This window comes from Ambystoma mexicanum, chromosome 9 (assembly GCF_040938575.1).
Source record: "Ambystoma mexicanum isolate Mex_15411 chromosome 9, UKY_AmexF1_1, whole genome shotgun sequence".
In the NCBI taxonomy this organism is placed as follows: Eukaryota; Metazoa; Chordata; class Amphibia; order Caudata; family Ambystomatidae; genus Ambystoma; species Ambystoma mexicanum.
The window spans coordinates 532510510-532532033 of record NC_090931.1 but is presented as its reverse complement, the minus strand read 5'-3'; the positions used below and the strand labels follow the sequence as shown (position 1 = coordinate 532532033).

At 42.8% G+C, this 21524-nt stretch overlaps 1 protein-coding gene across 2 annotated transcripts in view; it reads right to left on the bottom strand.

Annotated features, from left to right (window-relative positions):
• TBX4 (T-box transcription factor 4) overlaps window positions 1-21524 on the bottom strand; it is a 613533-nt gene that overhangs the window by 189505 nt on the left and 402504 nt on the right. For both annotated transcript variants that reach the window (XM_069615083.1, XM_069615082.1), the window contains exon 4: window positions 16122-16241. In XM_069615083.1, coding sequence (XP_069471184.1) covers window positions 16122-16241 — 120 coding nt within the window. The remainder of the gene's footprint in view (window positions 1-16121; window positions 16242-21524) is intronic.

Below are 21524 nucleotides of genomic sequence, written 5' to 3'. Positions count from 1 at the left end.
CAGTCCGGCGCAGAACATGGCGCGGACGGAAGTGGGAGAAAATGGTTACTGTGGTCACTGGTGGAATGTTGTGGAATGAGCAGACTAATTACAAACAGGTTGGTTTCAATTCTAAAATTCTGGACTATTGGCAAACAGTGTTAACTTAAACATCCCCTTCGAAGAGTACTGCATCTCTGAGCTTGGAGGTGACTGCAGCTCTATTGAGGCTGAACCCAATAACTTTAACATCAAGAAATTCCTACCCAATCTCTGATTTGAACTGTCCTATAGCTGTTGACTTATCCATCTCTCCCAATGTAACCACAATCGCAATGAATGCATATGCATCCCTGTACCAAAACGATGAAAGCCTTTCCTCCTCTGATTCCTCCTTTATGGGAAATACTAGAACAGAGTGTGAATCCCTAACTATTTTAAATTAGCGATTTGAACTGTGTAAAAACATGTATAATGATCAACAGATTTGATGTTGCCCAGCTAATAACGTTAATACATTTAATCTCTAAACAACAAGGTACCATAACACAAAAATCAGCTGAGGAGAGTGTAGCTTGCCCAACTATAATTATTCAGGACTCGCAAGCATCAACAAGACCCATGACCGACACTATTGATAAAATAAGTCAGCCAATGGTAAACGAAGATGGAGGATTTAACAGAAATGCCTTGGAGGGAAATAAACTGTCAAAGAATGTTGGCAAACCCATCCTTGCACCTACTGGTTGGAAACATATTTGTAAGAACAAACATAGTGCACCCCTCACCACTACCAGTATTAAGGGAAACACAAAAATGATGACTGCAGCTCAGGCCTTGGCCTCAGACTTTCCCAGGGATATAATCTGTCAAGAAACCCCTGAGGGATTTGAAATAGTGGAAAACCCAAAACTAACAAAACAGCAGGGGTATATCCCAGACCTTACAATAATAACCAATAAGCCCTCTAATGTTGAGCCTATGGCTGGGAAGGCACTCATCCAAGAGAAATCTTGAAAATCCCTTCAAAATACTAGAGCCCAAAACGTGAGGACGGTTGCCCTAGTGGAATTGTAAGCAGGGATGAGAGTATTTTTCCATCCAGGCCTTTCCTGAAGCCTTTAGATACAATTGATGAATCTTTGTGGACAGGGGAAGTAAAATAATGGTATATCCCTGACCAACCAGTACAACCAAAAAATACTATGGTTGGCCTTGACACCACCTTGACTAATACAAGCTCTGACAAAATCAAGATTACAGATTTGCATGCTAAATCTGCCAGCCCTTTTTTTAAATCGATCAAATGATTTAGAATTATTGCACCAATTACCAATATTAAGTAAGATTACTACACATGAGGTAAAGAGATTTGAAATCCCTGGAACACAATGAGGTCCCAACTGCGATGTCTTACATTTTGTATCCCCCATGATTGTTGAATTTAGTATGACACAAGCACCTATTTTTCTTGATTTTGGGTATGAACTTCTGATAGCGATGAAACCCAAGGTAGTGACGCAAAAATGTAACTACCACCGGAGCTCATGGGCCACTTATCTAAAAGTGGATAGAATAAGGAGGTGCAGAGAAATACTTCAATGTACTTTTTAAAATCCAAATCAACATTATTTAAACATCAGATGTCTCTTATCTAATCTGTTGATAGTAACTTTGTGACTATACTGGTGTGCAAGACTGTGGCAGGTGTGGCCCCAGGGACGGCTAATGTTAATTATGTAACCAAGAGTTGGAGACATGACAAACTAAAAACAGGGCAGAAACCACCACAGATAGTTTGCCAATGATTGCTTTATTAGCCTATACTGTGGCTGAGTGTGACGTGATAAGAAAGGAGGAAAAAGCCCTCTTAATAGAGCAGTTAAAAAGGACATTTTGTGAGGACTCAGCAAACCAAGGGCAAACCCGTATGTTGGAGGATCTCCCTGATGCTGAAGAACCGGAAATGCAGTGCACATCTGTCCACTGTCTACCCGTGTTTTGCCAATCGGTTTCGGGGTGCTTATTAATTTATGCCACCTTGTTCGTTCAGGACTGTCTTCTATCTAGATTGCGATCGTCATCTGCACATGTACCATGCCCATATTAATTAGGCTTCTATGAAGTTCTTCCAAGAGCATATTACACAGAAGGATCTCTCCTCTGTAGTGCATGGGTGGAGATTTTCAGGCTGACCATTTCAGAACTGCAACTCACATGTGTGTTGTCATGAAGTTGAGGTATGGGAGCTGTAGGTAGCCATATCTTCCATGTATAGCAGATGACATTTCTTGCTTGCAACTCTATGGGGTACTTTGCCAGGTACCAGGATTGTTGGTGTTTTGGAAGTCACTCTAGTATCTTATCATTGCATCAAGTTGAAAAACTGGGGAGTCAGTCCCAAGTACTAAAGCCAAGAGCTGAGAAAGTGTCAGGGAGCAGTAGAAGGTAAGCAAGGAGGGTCATATGCAGGTAGATTAGTAGTTAAACTTATAACTCCATGTGCAATGATTGATTATTTTGTTAGAAAAGCAAAGTGAAAGCATTTATTTGAAGTCCAATTGCATTCAATGAAAATGACAAACTGAAAATCAAATGTTTGCAATTTTCTGTCGTGCCACTTTAAAGTTTACACATATAAGATCAGATCAAACAAATTATGTTAGGTTTTCACTATTAAATACATTATTAAAATTACATTTGAACGGTGATGACATAAACTGATGTCCAATAACAGAAAAAAGAATACCTTGGTCAAGCCCACTAATAAAATATGAATAGAAATCAAGTGATAAACCCAGAGGGCTTTCCCCATAGAGAAGTACTGAAATGTTTAAAATTGCAATAATGTTCTCTTGTACCGTGCCCCACCAATATAGCTGGACACCACATGAGTCATTACAGTGTTGTGGGCAGACAGAACAGGCTTAAAAGCCGCAACCGTCCTTCTAGCCCCATATATACAAAGGGGCAGGATAATATATACGTTTTCCTTATCAGTGAGCTTTTTGCAAGAAACACATACCAGTGATCAATCTTCTCAAATCCGGAGATCGCGTCAGGGGTTCATTTATCGGTGCCCACACTATCCTTATCTGCTACCCATAGACCATTTTTGTCAAGGTTATTCCCAAGTAATTGTAATATACCAAGCAGCAATACTGGCCTCTAACAGCAAGGGTCCAAGCTACCCCTCGTTTTGTATATTCAAACGATAACATCATGATGCAGAAGACATGCAAGGTTGGCACGTGATTGTTTTAATGACAATCCTTGCCGACCAATCCTGATAAAGTGCAATAGTTTTGTATTTTATATTATCCCTTTTTTAGGGTCCTGATCCTATGTAATATTTATGAACATGTCAAAGGGGCCACCACAATAGGCCCATCAAACGGTAGGCAATTTATAGACCCATTCTCATGCAAAAGCCCTGAAATGGTCAATGCCTTTCTCCATAAGAATTGGCATATCGAATCCATGCAAGCCCCCATTAGTGGCCGTAGCTACCAATTTCCAAAATGTCTGTATATATTTCTCTTTAAACACATTAAGGAGTAAGCCCCATTGCTTTAAAAAAGAACATATTTTTGGGTTTTTTATAAGCCTTTTCAAGTTTTCCTTTCAGAGTGGTCGGAAGATTGATATTGCAAAGAGGTCTATGAAACGCATATTTCGCTCTTCTGCAATTCCCATTGTTGCCATATCTTGATTTTAAATGGTGGTCGTGGGTCGAATTCATCACTTTTTAACGACCTCCAATAAACCAAGAACCTAGAGAGTTCCTCAAATTTTCCTGACAAATCCAATGTTCTTTGGCTATGTTGCTTAAAAGTCGAACACAATTTATACACCTCTTTAATCCACTGAGTTGCTGGCAGGTACTTTGGATGGGCAACTGGGCTCATCTGCCCCTGTTTCTTGAATATGTACGGCTGATATTCCCAATGGTGCAATCCACTTTCCTGCTTAAAATACAATGCGTGTGCTCACTTTCCGGATTATATATGATTTCAAAAACAACACATCTGCGTAAATTATTAATATCAACTAAAATGTTTGCAGTTTTTTTAAATGATTTTCCATTTACAGATGTCAGGCAGACTGAAATATCAAGTTTATAACATTGATTTAGATGGTGCAAGGCAAACCTTCCCATGAACATTTCTAATAAATGTACCCTCTTATTTTTATTTTCATTGAGAGGACAAAAAACCTAGCCCCCCCCCACACACCCATCTCATCTGGACATACCTTAGCCCAGCGGTCTGCAACCTGCGGCTCCCCAGATGTGTGTACTACAATTCGCATGATTCCACATCATTGTCTATACTGACTAGGGCTGATGGAAGTTGTAGTCTCAAACAGCTGGAGAGCCAAAGGTGTCCGACCCCTGCCCTAGAGTTTGTGCATTCGGGCATCCTCGCAATATTGGAATCTTATGTTTATGTAAGACTAACAGTATTCTTATGTAGCCATTCTCTCGCAAAGTCGCTTCTACCAGTGTAGACAGAACATCCTATATACATCATTTATTAGAATCCTTGGTGAGAGTTATACAATATGGTTGTGTTAGCATTGCTCTGATTTCTAACTAAAGTTATCAGACCTCCTTCTTCCTACCCTGTGTTCTGTGCACAGCACCTTGATTGAAAGCCTGAAAGCCAGCTGGAGACCAGCATAAATCCACCCAGGATTCATGTAAATACATTATTTCGAATCCCAGGACAAAGGCTGCCCAATCTTGCCATCATTTTTCCCTAGGACCATTTATAGTCCAGGAGATGATGTTAATCCCTTCTGCACCCAACTCCTGTTTTGGCACCTCAGACCCTCGCTGGTTTGACAGGCTGTACACAACTATACATGCTACTTTTTGCTGCTTTGGACCAGGAGCACCTGTGATTGATGTTGCAGAGCATGTTCTAAATCCCTTGTATTGAAGTCCAATAAAAAGGAGCCAAGAGTGCCGGCTGCACTTTGGCTACTTTTCCCCACACAGGGGACTGCTTCTTCCATATTTGAGTTGTTCAAACACTTCTGGAGAATACCATCTATCGTGTAGGTGACAGTGTTTTACTATTTCATCTAGATATACTTTAAAGTATACTTCATCTGCCACTCCATCCCTCCTTCCCCCGAGGCAATCTCTAAAGTTGGGGGTATGTGAAGGAAACCTAAACACTGCACCCACCACAATACATGCAGTGAGACACAAAGTTCCCTGTTGCCAAAGCCTGGAAAGTAACCCCGTGGTGGCCCATGGCTTCGATAACATTCTCACAAGAAGTCTCTAATAAGCATTTTAATTTCTATGGAACAAGCCCTTGAAAGTGCAAATCAGGGTTGCTTCCTCCATGCATCCAGGGGATCCTTAAGGGGCCCCGACTTCATCTGACTTAGTACGAGAGCCGCAACCAGCAACTGCAGTAACTTGCTTTGCACCAGATCCTTCCTTGCCCATAACCCTGAAGTCTTTCGCATCATGGGGTTTATCTAACAAAGCTGAAAGCATGGGGGATTGTTGCAATTACAGCACTGTTTCCCGTTTACTTTTTTCATAGCATAACCTTGGTTCTTGTCCAAGGTGGATTTAGTAGAATTTTTCAAATTATTTCCCATGAGTGTGAATTTCATATCTGGAGCAGACCAAATTCTCTTCACCCCCTTCCACTGTGTGCACATTAGCTCATCATGATTGGCAGTTTGACCCACATTTAAAGTAGGGTTCTCATGTGCACCCTTGTTACATACCTCACACTTACTAGTTCAGTTTAAAGGTCTCAAACGGCAGCACACTGGTGCTTTTAGCTGATTTGACAAGATGTTAATCACATACAGTGTCTTTTGAAGTACAATTTGGTCCTGCAAATGTTCTTCTCTTGAGTATGCCACGATTCTGGTTAGCTCCGTTAAAGTGATCTTGAGTCGGAAGGATTGTAGGTGAAGGGTTTTCCAAGAACTTGGTAGCAAATCCTTAGATCTAAAGGGGAGGTAGATCCCCCACCCTTTTGTTTTGGTGAGGGCTCCTCCAGCTTCTCCCACTTAGGGTCAGCTTCTTGCTCCACCGCAATCTCGCTCCCCGATAGAGCTTCTTCAACGGGTTACACACGTAATGAATTGAGTGAAGTTTACAAAAATGAATACTTCTTTTAACTTTTTAAGAGGTATTGTAAACCAACCCATACTCCAATGTTATCTATCCCTCTGCAACTTCCTGATTTATTTTCTTTTAAGCTTGTGCACAAATACATTTTACATTTATTTTATTTGTTATATTTTTCGTTTCTCTACAGATTATGTTTTATTTACTTGTTTTAATATATATCCAACTAAACTTCATTTTTACTTTTAAAGTACTTGTTTCATTTAATTAAAACAATCTAAAATTATTATAATCTGACCAACTTTAAAACATGTATTATTCAAACAGTATAATCCGATCATGTTATTTCTCACAATGCGCTTTCTTTTGTTTATTTTCATACACATCTCGTCATACCACAACACACATCTCACAAGCGTCTTGGGAGTCATCTTTTCAGTTGGTGGCCTCTCAGAGCTGCTGGTAGCCTGCTGCTAGCTTACCTTCCCGAAGTCCTTTGGGTACACCCTAGCCAATGATTATGAATGATCCAAAATATGTCATGCCTCATTCTTCAGTGTCACTCTGAGGGCGACGGGTATGCCCAGACATGGGTCTCAATTCTACAGCGCCTAGAGACCCAAGCTACCCCTCATCGATTACACCTATTAAGTCTGAAACATCTCTCTGGTTGCTTGTGGTCTTATAAAGGAAAAATGTGATTTTACACCTCCAACTGGTCTCCTCTTTAGGAGGGGAGTGAGGATCAAGTCTTATTTCGTACATTTTTTCACCCCTCTCCAATGGCCGAGAATGCTGAAAAACAATGGTTTGCAGGGTTGCCCAGAACAATGCAAGTGGTTCTGATAGATTCCAAACCTTCCAGCCATCAACCATCAGTGTTCCCTCACGAGAGGTAGGCAAACATTTTTGTGTGTTAAGGAGGTGAAAAGTCAAAAGGGATCAAAAACTGAGGAACAGCTACTTACCATTTGGCTATGCAGAGGTCTGCAAACTGTGGTTCTCCAGATATTTTGGACTATGACTCTCATGACCTCTCACCACTGATTATACTGCCTAGGGCTGATGGGACATGTAGACCAAAACGCTTAAACAATCAAAGGGTGCAGACCAATGTGTTATTGGAATAAAGGGACTTCAATATTTATGGAGGTTGTATGTTCTGGGTCAAGAATGATCTCGATAACATCAACTATGTTCTTTTACTTTCCTTGACCCATCCAGAACTGTTCCAGGTGTCCTGAACCACAAGCATTAGAGATGCTATGTACCTTATTGGATAATGCTTTCAACGGCACGTTCCCGGTAATGCTTGGTACTACATACATCTTTGATCATGAACAAAGCCCAAAGTTCCTCATTTGCAATGTAAAGCATTTGGTGTTTGGTCTTAAAAATCAGCTTTCATGATGAATCTTTATATATATTTATTCAAAGGATCTGGGAGCTCCTCTTCCAAGAACAAACGCAACAAATGGCCTGTTCTATGGATAGGTTCCAAATCAGGAGGGCCTATAACCCTGTTTTAGCTCACTATATATTTCACAAAAGAGGCATAGCCATTTGCATATCAGTATGGTCCCACCCATCTGGGCAGTCCTGCACAGAAATGCTAAGCAAGTCTCCTTGGAACAAGAGTATCAACAGCAACCCCATACACGTGTTTCAGTCTTATCGAGCCTCATCAGTGAGGTGAAGCTGTGCCTCTTTAAGCACAGTGAGTAAGGGGCCCATGTTGTGATTACTGTGGGAAACCTAGGGTGACACCCCACGTCCTTAAACATTTATCCAAAATGTCTGGTAGCCTTTCTTCTGAGAACAAACATGGCCAAATAACCTCTTCTATGGGTAAGTTCCTACAACCATGTTTAAGCTCACTGTATCCTTTGCAGAGGAGATATAGTCATTTGCATATCAGTCTGTTCCTACCCATCTGGGCAGTCCAGCACCGAAATGCTAGGCAAGTCTCCTCTGAACAAGATTCCCAGGAGCCATCCAAGTCACATGTATCGGCCTTGTTGGGCCTCATCAGTGAGGCAAAGCTGTGCCTCTCTAAGCACAGCGAGCAAGGGGTCCACATCTGGTTTGCCATTTGAAACCCCAAGTCCCTAAACATGTATTCAAAAGGTCTGGGAGCCCCTCTTCCGAGAACAAAAATGGAGAAATAATCGGTTCTATGGATAAGTTGGTAGGTTGGGTGGGACCTGCCTGTTTTCTATTTTTTGACATGTATTTATGATGAGCAGGTAAGGATGGTTTGTGTGACTTTGGTCATTCAATTCTGTTTGTCTTGCACAAGCTTTCAGGGAGTGAATGTTCAAATGTGCTTACTCCAAGCTCTCTTATAAGCTTGCAACCTCACAGTCCTGTTGCATTCTGGTAGGATCCCATGGCCGAGCAAGGGGGTGATGTCAGGAAGTGTGGTTCACTAATAAGTCCCACGCCGTCGAAATCCATCACTTTTTCCTCTCACCTCAAATGTGACTTTGGAGAGATTCTGCTTTCTAATATTGACGTGGTACACCTGACCATATCAGCAATCGGGCTTCTGTCAACTCTTTTGTTTCTTCTGCTGGGCTTTCACAAGGGGACCTGTAGCTGTGATGAGCTTGAATGATGAGGGGGAGGGGATACGGCTATAACCTAATCACATATCCAGACACCCACCATTCTGCTGGGTGTCTGGATATGGGTGTGTTGCAACTCTGTTGCCCCCCTGTGTGGCATCAGTTCCTTTCCCATTGAATCCTGTTTTACTCATCTCATCTCAAACTCATCTCAAACTCTTTGTAGACTTCGGTACACACTGCAACATTTATCCCAAATGCAACAATTTCCAGTAGCTAGGTTGGTATGCCTCTGTCTGTCTACTTTGTAGAAGCATATTGCCAGGCAGGAAGTGATAAAACCAGAGCACATACATCATGATGCCAACCACCTCAGTCAAGTGAAGAATATACTGGATATCTATAATGCTATCAGGCTCAACGGGATCTGCATATTTGTGGAAGGACACATTTCCTGAAGCAGTAAACGCGAACTCTGGTGTACACATACAGTAACATTCAATGTGTGTGAAAGTGTGAGCAAGTGCAATCAGACTTGCAGACTGGACATCATGTTTTACTTTGCAGTTCATTGCTTTTCCTGCTCCTCAACTTGGCGATCTATTCTACTGTCCTTAATGGATTTAAAATCACCCACACAGCACTTAGCGCATGCATGTGTAAATGTTTGAGCAAGTACAAGCAGACTTGCAGACGGACATCATGTTTTACTTTGCAGTGGATTGCCTTGCCTGCTCCTGATCTTGGCGTTCTATTCTACTCGCCTAGCTGGATTAAAAATCACCTACAAAGCACGTAGCGCACAAGTGTGAGCAAGTGCATGCAGACTTGCAGACTGGACATTGTGTTTACCTTGCAGTGGATTGATTTTCCTGCTCCTGAACTTGGCGTTCTATTCTACTTGCCTTTCTGGATTTAAAATCACCCACACAGTGCATGGCGTGCACGTGTGTGAAAGTGTGAGCAAGTGCGAGCAGACTGGCAGACTTGAAGGTTGTGCTTGGGCATTTGGAATCTATCCAGTGAGTCAGTGCACACACTATTTGGCTGCTGCAAACATATGTAATTGCTCGCTATGAAAACCTCCAAATCACGCACATATGCGCTGAGAAGTAAAAGTAAATGCATTGGCAAGAGAACACGGAGTGCTCACATGAACGATACTCCGGCTAGCATGACCCCAAACTGTCCACAAAAAGGACAGGCTAGATACAATGGCACCTGAGCAGCCTAAGGTTACTGGTTGCTTTTTCGCGATCCTGCCGATTTTAACGAAGGCTACAGTTAATAACGCAGAGCCAACATGAATCCCAGCCCTCAGCTGTGATGCATCACCAAGCATAGACAATAACAACTGCTCATTAAATGTGTGCCTCAATTTACAACACGAGTCAACGGGGGGCAACTGTTCAATCTGATCTCGCGTCTAATCCAATTGATTATGATAACGTAATTGGCACCAATCGGTCAGCTTCTCCGAATCTACAAAGTCTTGTTAAAGGTTATGAAGATTCCAACTTCAACTCTGATGTTTCCAATAACAAGAGTATCCACTGGATGTAACGAAGGCTATTTGCCTAATTTAAATTCAATTGCAGCTACTCTGGACGCAACTTTTGGCGTTTGCTCTAACTTCGTAAAGGAACAGCGTGAACTTAAACATATATATTTTCCAGGGTGTTTGATATAATTCTACAGATTTCTGGAAACATGTGTATACATAATGTGAGTGCCACTAAAGGGAATAGTTATATCTCACTAGCATTGACCCCTCGACCCTCCTCCATTGATGAATCAGCAATTGCCAAATTAGTGGAAGTTATTGAAGCACAACAATTGGTCCAGGTGCCACCTATAGGATGGTTGTGCATTGAAGTTGCCACAAATACAGAAATGATGAATAGACCCACGGCTATAACATTGTCACTATAACTTCTAATTCTACAACTGGGAAACATGTCAGAATAGACTAAAGACACCCCTTAAACAAAGTAAATGAATTAAGTCTATTGGGACCATGACTGGGAATCTGGAACATTTGTCAGATGACCTAATGACATTGGGCCTCATCATGAGTTTGACCTGAACCCTTAAATGTGGCGGTAATGGTATTAATGCCACATTTAAGGACTGGCCAAATCACACGTTGGGCGGAAAATGACATTTTACCTCCAGCTTTTTGCTGGAGGTAAATATTACCATTTTCGGACCGCTTTCAATGCTATTATCTCCGGCACACTTACCGCTGGTGGTAATAGCCCTCCCCAACCGGGAAATGAGGATTTGCTGCCCCCTGCAACTTGTGATCCAGCGCAAATTGCGCTGGACCGAGTTGTGGTAGCGCTATTACCATTGGGCGGTATCCTGATGGTATCCTGGCGGTATTACTGCTTTGATACATCCCAACTCATGATGAGGCCTATTGTCTAAAAATAAGGTTTCTGTAAGCACTTGCACAACTATTCTGATTGCGAAGATATTGCAGCTATCCCACAACGTCAACTTAGGGGTGACCACTAAACATGTTGTCGAGCCTTGTGGTCCAATTGTCAGATCGTATTGTCACATATTGACAGCCTGTCACATTCGTATAGTTCGGACCCTGGTAACATGCAGCCCAACACCATTCCTAAAAGAGCACTTGTAAAAGATCATTCCTTGGAAACAATTTTTAGCCAACCTGTGACACAATTAGTTCCCTCTTGTACCAACTTGACCACTTTTGATGGCTTGAGCAGACATGACAAAAATGTCACCTTTACTCAGGCAATTGATCATTATCCAAATGTTGGTGCTACTCCCACATCGACAACACCTAGTGCCTCCCCTTTTTTGCTGGGCAGATGGCTGAAAATCAAAGAACAGGCTGCGACGGCAGATTGTCCGTTCATGAATCGAAATTTCATATTGTGTTAATTGCATAAGCTACCTGCCTTAATGTCTATCATAAGCACATACATTGGTCATGTAGAATTACCTGACATTGCCTCTGTGCAAAAGTGGGCACTAATGGAGTTTATTTCCACAATAATTGTTGAGATAATTTGCGGCAATCGTACACCTATAGCAGCATTAGGATATAACTTAGTTGTTTCTCGCAGACAAGTTATTGTGAAACCTCCCACTGAGATAATAGCTCCTAAACATGTTGCCCATGATTCCATTCTGAGTAAAAGTCATTTCATAGAGAGAGATAGTCTGCTTCACTCTAAAACTAAGCAACACGAAGAAAGTTACAGCCTGGTGAGTTTGATTGTAGGGTGTCAGAATTGGTGGGAGCCCCTAGAGCTTGAAATCATACTTTCTTAGAGTCATGTAAATATATTTTGCTCATTTACATCTTCATTGGAAGGCCTTTCATTTATTTGGGGGCAGGATGTCTTTATGCAACAGGAGACTTGGATCCAAAATGACCTTATAATAGATGTTTATGGTATTGTGTGCAGGGCAGCTATTTCTGACATCAGAGGCCGACCGAGAGCTGGCCTTTGTATAGGAGTAAAAACAAAACTTACAATTAAGGAATATAAGGTCGACAGATCTTCAGCTTTTGTTTTGAGAGCTGAAGTTGCAGGTTTGTCACCACCACTGAATCATTGCCTGCTTATTAATTTGTGTGTTCCTTTGGGTGACAATAGAAATTAATTTGTGCAGGCTCATGTGGAGAAAATATTGTTACAATGGACAGCAGACAACCCCAGAGGATCAATAATAGTTGCAGGAGAGTTCAATGCTCACTGTCCTAAAATGAATTATTTTGATTCCTCTTGTGACAATAATGAAGATATGTCTTTAGCTTATTCAAATAGTCTAACACCTTATCAAGGTAAATTACGTGCAAACGGCAATAATTGGGTTTAATTTGTTGCAGATTTTGGATTGAAATGTGTAGAAATGATAGATTGCCATGGAAGTGAGGCCGTCAGGATCGTTTCATCATAGACCCATTCATATCAACCAATTGTCAGGACATTAAAGTGTTGGTTGAGGATGCCAGAGACATACAGTTGTCAAAAGGAAAGCAACGCCTTGTTTTCATATCCGATTGGGTCTATCAGACATTAACATCTCTTACATGAAGAAATTGACGCACAAAGAAATACGACTGATATGAAACTCTAAGGTCATGACTAGCGAGCTACGTGCATGCATTGCTTCATTTCGCAACAAATACAAGAATTGGCTCTGTAATTGCAAGCATTGCCCTAACAAACCAAATTGGAGATTCGTGTTCACTCTTCTTAAAACAAATGATTCAAAAACATTTTGGTATCATTACAGGATGCATTTGGCAGAGGTAGCCCCCATTGAGATTAATCCTATTTATAACGAAAGTTGGACGAGCCTATTGCAAATATATAAAATTTGTGTCATTCTGGGTATTTTATATGGCCTGAAAACGTTGCCAGTCACACTAACAACATGGCTTGACCAATTGGAACGATAGTTGCTGCAGTCTTTGCTAGGCGTTCCTAGAGCCTAGAGATTGTCCCTGTTCAAGCATTACGGTGTGACCTAGGACTTCAGTCTCTGAGGTCTTCATGGATCTTGCAGCAGTGTAAATTCTTTGCAAAACTGATTTTGAGCGTGCTGGAAACCAGAACTGTTGTTAGGTTCTAAAGCCAGCAGTGAGTATTGCAAACGGTCAAATATCGTCTACTGCAATTTACAAGTCTCTGTAGAGACCCATTCACCTGATTTGGATTTAGTGATTCCTCCGATTGAATCTGCCTTTTCTTTTTTGCAAATCTACAAGAAATACAACGTGATATGGGATTTCATACACAATATCGATATACTATCACATCGAAAAGGATATGTAGTGTATTCCCCTCACAGGTTTCAATCTGGTATTCCCTGTTCTTATATGTTGAAACCTTGTACTTTGGAAAATCAAGCGATTCATAACCTATTCACGCTTTAATATACTGCCGACATACAAATACATTGGTGCCTGGAGGTGCATCCAGCAGGAGGATAGAAGGTGACGTCTCTGTGGAGGCTCTGTTGAGAAAGCCAGACACATATTGACAGCCTGCCCAACATTACAGGACAAATATTGCAGGGGCTATATTGATTATGTGGCACAACCTAAAATGATACAATCTGACCAATTTTGGAATACCATCTATGCTGCTGAGTCATTGGTTGTGACTACTGCTGACTATATATGGAGAGAAGTCATAGATTTATTTGAGGCCAATGAATAACAGCTTATTTTTCGGAATTTTTTTTAATTCTTACTAACATGAAATCTCTTGTGAATAATTTGCAATATGTTTTCATTGGATATAATGAGTTTTACATTTGTTGTGATGTATGCTTTGTAAGTTTTATGTAAATCCATGCTAAAGGTTTTAATGTAAAGCCGTATTGCACGTAAATAAACAAACTTAAAAAGTAACATTCAATATGATTCACACCCATCAAGCTTGACTGTGAAAGATCTGCCAAATACAAAACATGAAAACCAGCTTTTGGCAAAGGTATCCAGTCTAACATTGTCACTAGGTTTAGTAAGTTGGATGCCATGATTGACAGTATCAAATATGGCTGACAGATCGAGCAGCATCAAGATACCTGACCCATCAGCTTGAGCATCGCCGAGTAATCCCTCACTCATATATAGAAGAGCAGTCTCGGTTCCGCGATTAAAATCCAACGCAGATTGCTTATCGCCTGGGTGGGGACATTTTCAATGAAATTATGCAGCTGTAAAAAAGCCACTTTATTCAGACCTTTGAGAAGAAAGGCCACATCAGAGATTGGTCTGTAGCTGGAACAGGCAAAATGATCAAGCGATTGTTTCGTTAATAAGAGAGAGGTCCAAGTTTCCTAAGAAGACCCGGTACAAATTCCTCTTCAAAGTTTTGCCTCAATGAGTGGTGCTAAAACAGAATCACAGTCCTTGACAACCTGCCTCCTTGACAGGGTCATAAGTCAGTTTAATGGAGCAAAGAACTTGCATCATCATCAGGGGAAACTTGGTGAAAAGAAAACTCCAGACCTACATAGCAAGAGGGTGACCAGGCAATGGGAGCCAGAGAGGAGCATATTAGAACTTATATTAGATGTGCCAAGAGCCCACAAATGTTGGTAATCTTAACAGAGAGCGCAATCTGGAGTTTGTTGCATCATAAAATGGAGGACTAAGGGCCATGCATTCTCGAAACCAGTTGAGCAAGCCTGAACAAGATTTTAGAGGAGTTTTCATCAGAGGAAATCTTGCAGAAGGGCAGGCTAATCCATTATACAGGCTGACACATTGCCTGGGTTTCCTGCTTTAGGGCAGAGTCTCTGGAGCTTTTGCCAGAGTGTAATTTTGCAAGATAATCCTAGTTATGCCAATTTCAGCCACCCACATTTCCTCCTCATCCCATCTGGGCAACCACAGTCTTCCTTCACACAACTAGCTTAGGTACTGGGTGTCATCAGGAGAGAGGGACCTGAGGTTCTCCTGAGCTCTTATCAATTGCAGTTTGACACTTTTCTTTCGTGAGCACAAGAACACTGCTTCCTGCTGCAGAATACTTGCCTCGCCTTTCTCAATCTCTCTATGCTTAGTCTTCTTGTTCCCAGTGATTAGTACCACAGCTAAACCCCTTCTCTACCAATATTCAATGGTTTATTGTGACATTAGCCCAAATGAACAGCAGGACATGCAGGCCCAATCCATTCAACTCCAACTTCATTTGATTGATTTCATTAAAATATGTTTACACATGAACAGCACTCTGGTGCTTCGCAGCGAGGTTTGCGCTTCATAAATCCCACGCATAGATATGGACCAATACAGACCAGAAATCACCAATAACGGGAAATCGATACTTCAATATACAAATGATGAGTGTTTGAAGAAAAACAATTGCCCTCATTACAACACCAGCGCTAAACCATGGCGCCATTAGCACCATGGTTGGTGCTGGTGTTGTAACGAGTCCGCCATGGTGAAATGGGGAAATACCTCCCCATTCCAAGGTTGGCGGGGCGGTATTTCCCCATTTCACCATGGCCCTTCCCCATTCCCATTTTTGCCCCATAATGCTCAAAGGAATGGGGAAGGCAGCAATTACGGTACCGCAATTGCCTGCGAGGTCCCTTTGCGGGTCCGTTCTTTAACGGCTGGTCCAGACCAGCTGTTCAGGTCGGGTCCCGCAAAGGGACCTCGTAGTAAGGCGCTAAGTGGTTAACGGCGCCGCAGCCTTTTACGGCGCTGTTAACCACTTAGCGCCTGGGTCGTAATGAGGCCCAATGAGTCGATACCTTATACAGCATGGCTATGATAACTGTATTGTCAAGGTTTCGAGAGCTCAGAGTGACTCTTTCTCAGGTTGAGGCAGCCTTCTGAGTTTCAATTATGCATGCATAACAGTATGCAAATCATTTTACAGTATTACACATGTTCACACTGCTACAGACAAAAATTATTGTAAGTGCGCTTATTCGTTGGTGCATGGAAAGTTTCCTACCATTTGTTGTCGCAGAATTTGTAGCGATGGTCGTCCGCGGGAACAATGTCTATCAACAGGATGTACTTGGTCTTCGGGTTCATCCCGGTAACCTTCACCTTATAGCTGGGGAACATCCTCCTTAAAGAAAGAGTAACAGATACATCAGGTACTAGTAGACCAGTGAGCACAACATCTCCTTCAATAGTAAGGCAGTAATGAGGCGATAGGACCCGCTATGGGAGGCCGTCCATGTCCATACCGGCCCGCCTGCCTGACCGCACTGATGACCATTCACAGGGGCCAGACAGCGCTGTATTCAGCAGCAATGGCCCACCCTGGCGGTGGTATTGCCATTAGGTGCTAGAACCTTAGAGCAAAATTGAAGCATCACTTTGGTATCTATGGTGATGCACCCCTCTGCTGAACTTTGCGTTCAGGGTTGATTATGATGATGTAAACAACATGGAAAACAGACTTAAGCCTAGCGAAGCAGCAGAGCAGGTACCAAAGGCAAGTTGTATTTTTCTTCCTTTTACATTAGAAGTATACTGGCGAATACAGCCCACGCTAGGAGCATCCTGACAGGCAGACCTACCCTGCAGAATGCTAGTGGAAACTGCTGCAATGCCTACATCGGTGCAACCACTTCAGATTGGCACTGGTGTGCAGGAAACACATGCAGTGTACATTTGCATTGGTTCATTTTGCTGGCCTGTCTTTACTTTAAACTGTATCACCCATAGAAACCATATGCATTTCACTGACCATTGTATGGCTTTATGTGGCACCTAACACATTCCCCTTACGCACAGTATATGTGACTTTGTTGAAAATGAAGCACTTCAAGTGTATTGATAAGTATAGGTGAGAAGTTGGGGCATGTGGGGAAGTGTACTGCATTCGCCTGAGCCCATTAGGCGGGGAGTTCTGCCCTCTCAGTGCAATCTACTCAGATGGATTCCATGGGTCAGATTCCAATAAAAGAAGCGCAGAGAATGCTCTCGTTTCATTGGCTCTCAATGATGAATTGCTCAGTACACCTTGGTCTGAAAGGTGACCTGAGCATTTCAGGAGGGGCTAGACAGGGACGCAAAGATGCGCTTTTCAGCCCCTTCCATACATTAATGTCCGGAGCACGCACCCAACACTAATGTATGATAGGTTTCCAGCAACTATGTGGCTGCTAGGAGCGAATTTCACCGAGATGGGCCATTAAAGGGCCCATCTTTGTGAAATGACTGAAAAATAAATGTGTTTTCATCCCCGTTTGGAGGATGGAAAGACTAGTGTGACAGCCACAGTTTAAACCATGGCTGTGACACTTCAAAATCAAATGATGACAGGGTTAAACAGGACCCTGCCATGACCCATGGTGGGTTAAGGAGTGGCTTAGTCTGGCGGGAGCCTGGAATATTCCTTAAACATGAGTCTAAATAACACAGGGTTCAGATTGTATTTATTTATTTATTTTTTTGCATTTATAGCAGCGCCCAGACCCTCAGGTATCACGGCGCTAGTTATAGTAAGTGCAGAAGTGACAGGTAGGTAAGAAGCAAATACAGCACAGGGCTGTGCAGTGTCCACCATGTAGTTACAGGCAGGTAAAAAGACGATAAGAGCGCAGGGTTGCACAGTGTCAAGTCAGGTAGTTACAGGCAGGTAAAACGCGATTACAGCACAGGGCTGAGTAGTGTCAAATCAGGTACTTACAGGCAGGTAAAAAGGCTATAACAGCGCAGGGCTGCGCAGTGTGAAGTCAGGTAGTTACAGGCAGGTAAGAAATGATTATAGCGCAGGACCGCGATGTGTCAAATCAGGAGATAAGGTGTGCACATAAGAGTGGCAGTGCAAGCGGACAAAGTAAGCAGGTAGATATTAACATCATAACCGGGACCCGTATTGTCCAGAACAAAGACAGTGCGAGAAGATGGTTTCAGGCCAAAACGGGTTTAGATGATCCCCCAAACGTAGGTGGTTTGGGGTGATCTCCCAGGGATGTGCGAAGGACATTCCAAAGGGAGGGGCCATGTATTCTTGTAGATTTATATCAACCCTTATTCCTTGCCCATTAACATCATCACAGAACAAAGATCCTTTAATCTAAGTGTCATTAAGTTGGTTCCAAGATGGATGTTGCCAATGCATACTAGGCCATGCAAGGAAAACCCTCCTCGAACTTTAAACGTCCACAATTGTGCAGGAAGGCAACAGTGTGACCAAAAAACCCGGCAAACCTTCCAGCAAATCCTGAGACACATTCACATGCTTCCAATGTGGCAGAGAATCGCTGCTGCCAATGGAACAACTAACTTTCCATGCTTGCACGCTGCAACTATATGATATGACCTGCAAACTCCCCTTTATTGAGGATTCCACCAGCCAACTACGCAACGAAAGGCTATATCCATCTCTCTTAACTAGAAACTCAAACCTGAAGCTCTTTCCCATAATCCATTGCTACCATGTGGGGAAGGGTATCAGGTAATAATGTCCCCATACATAATGTCGCCGGGAAAAGCCATTGGCGACATTATATATAGTGACATTATGTATGGACGGGTTGCGGGGATGTCCCCTGCTCCCATTGTTAAAAATAAAATAAAAAAAGAAATCAGTGGTTGCGGGGGCTCCCCTGCATGTTCAATGTAATCATGTCCCTGCAAAAAACAGCAATTCTTTTGGCAAGGGACATTTTTGCAGGGACATTATTACATGGAACCGTGGGGAAGGATGGTGGATATCTGAAGCCGGCAGGCCTCCGTTCTTCATTCTTTGAGCAGAGATTTGAAGTAGGATGGGAATCTAAGCAACGGACAGGATTGACCACTCTGCGCCGAGCGCATCCACTTGCAGGAACCTACTCATATAAATTGAATGCCGGAAAGTTAAATTAGAGCACACCATGCCCACATGCTATCTCCTACACATGTGCGGAATTGCTCTTGCGCATGTTTGTTTTTCATTTATCTATCACCATGCTGACAGGCTGTCATTCCAATTCCCCATTGTCGCCAAACCAACTTACAACACTTCTACCTTTCTCAGGTCCTAGGAGGATGCCCAAGCAATTCTATCTTCGCCCTCGCCCATCCTCCCCCACATTCGCGCCTTGCATACTATTATGGGTGCCCTAGCCGCTTGTAGCCCCACTGACCATTGCGCCCTCACCCCTCTCACTCTTGTCCTCCTCACCTGTTGTTGGCCCCTCTCGTTACCCCCGTCCTGCTGTGCTTCAGTCTTGCTCACCATCAGTCCTCTACCTCATTGTTTTTTCTTTTCCAAGGGATCAGTCTCCTGGGACATCCTTTACTAACCATCACACCACAATGACACTACGCCATCCTCCCCTTCTCTCCACTTACCTCCTTTGTGTTTCGCACCAAGCATTTGCGAAGGATACAACACATCCTCCTCTGCACAAAGGAAGGTTAAGCCAAATGCAGATTGCTAGGCAATTGCATATTTTTATTCGAATTCATGACTTATCATGTGTTTTTACTACTGTTCATAGGCAGTGACACGTTGAAATGTGTTGCACATCACAGACAGAGGTGAATTGATTAGATTTGTGCATCCTCAATTGTTTTGTAAATTGAGTCTTGTATAAGGAATTCCTATTCTGACAACCTCAAATTAAGGGCAATGTCTGTTTTTACAAATTTGTATTTATTTTGTATTTATTTTATTTGTAACGCGCAAACCCACAGGCCCGGAGGCATCAGGGCGCAATTTGTACAGGTTACAGATATACATATGTACAGACATAATATTAAAAAATGTACACAGAGACAGTAGGTGACTAAAGGAATCTATCTGCATATACTACAGTTGCACAAAGACAGTAGGTGACTAAAGGAATCTATCTACGTATACTACAGTGATGACGGTGCTGTTTGGTAATAACAGAGGACAGCAGGTCAGAGTGTGTAAGACAGAGGCGCTGAGCAGGGCTTAAAGCTGGTCAAAAAGCCAAGATCTATTATTAGCTTTGAAAGTGTTAAATGAGTCTTCAGCTCTGATGGTAGCAGGGAGGGAGTTCCATAGCTTGGAGGCTAGGACAGGGAAGCTTGAACCCCCTGCTTTTTGCAGTTTAAATCTAGGGATCGCTAGACAGTGGGACTGGGCAGTTCTTAGTGGTCGGGAGGTCGAGTGGCGTGACAGTCGACTGCCGAGGTAGATAGGGGCCTTGTTAGCCAGGCATTTGTGCGTAAGGGCGAGTGTTTTGAGTGAAATTCTCTGCTTGACAGGTAGCCACTTTAACTTGGTTCTAGTTTCTGTGATATGCTGGTTGCGGGGAATGTTTAGGGCGGCACGAATGGCATTGTTTTGGGTAGTTTGGAGTTTATTCAGGTTCTCTTGGCTGGTGCCTAGGTAAAGAGCACTACAGTAATCGATTTTAGCCATGATGAGGGTTCTCGCTAATGTGACACTGTTGGAGGTAGTAAGGAATGGTCTCCAAGCTGCGATGAGTTTGCATGTGTATGCGGACGCAGATCTGACAGCATTTGTTTGTCGAGTTAATGATAGTGTAGCGTCAAGGTAGAAGCCTAATGTTTTAGTGTTTTTTGAGACTCGAATGTTATTACCGTCTATAGTGAATGACTGATAGGACGGTTCTAGTCTGCTCAGGCGTTGTGCAGTGCCTAAGATCAGAAGCTCCGTCTTGTCATCGTTTAGGCACAACTGGTGTTGGGCCATCCAAGCTTGGATGACCAGGTAGACGTCATTAAGGGACTTGGTGTCAGCTAGATAATCACCAGTGATGGGAATGAGTATCTGGGTGTCGTCCGCGTAGTTAGTATAGGAGACACCCAGATAGTCAAGCACATCAAAGAGTGGTTTAGTGAAGATGTTATAAAGTGTGGGTGACACGCAAGATCCCTGAGGTACGCCACAGTGAATTGGGGAAGGGTCGGCGGCTGCGGATGGGGCAAAGACTCTCATGGATCTATTGCTCAAAAAGGATTTGATCCAGGCTGCAGCAGAGGATGAGAAGTTGGCAGCGGAGTGGAGGTGCTTGCATAGGATCTGGTGGTTGACCAAATCGAAAGCGGCTGAAAGGTCGAGAAGTAATAGCATTGCTAGTTTGCCCTGATCCTTTAAGACCTCGATTTGGGTTTTAAGGTCTATTAAAGCAGTCTCCGTCCCGTGTCTGGGGCGGAATCCGGATTGTCGTAGACCTAGCAAGTTATTAGATTCCAAATAGTTTTGTATCTGGAGGTATGCGGCACGGTCTAAAATCTTAAGCAGAAATGGGACTGTGGTGATAGGTCGGAAGTTAGTAGGAATGCTTGGGTCAAGGGATGGTTTTTTGAGCAGTGGGATCACCCAAGCGTCCTTCAGGTTATCCGGGACAATACCGGATTTGAAGGAAAAGTTAATGAAGGCCGTAATGAATGGGGCCAGCTCATGGGCTGAGTC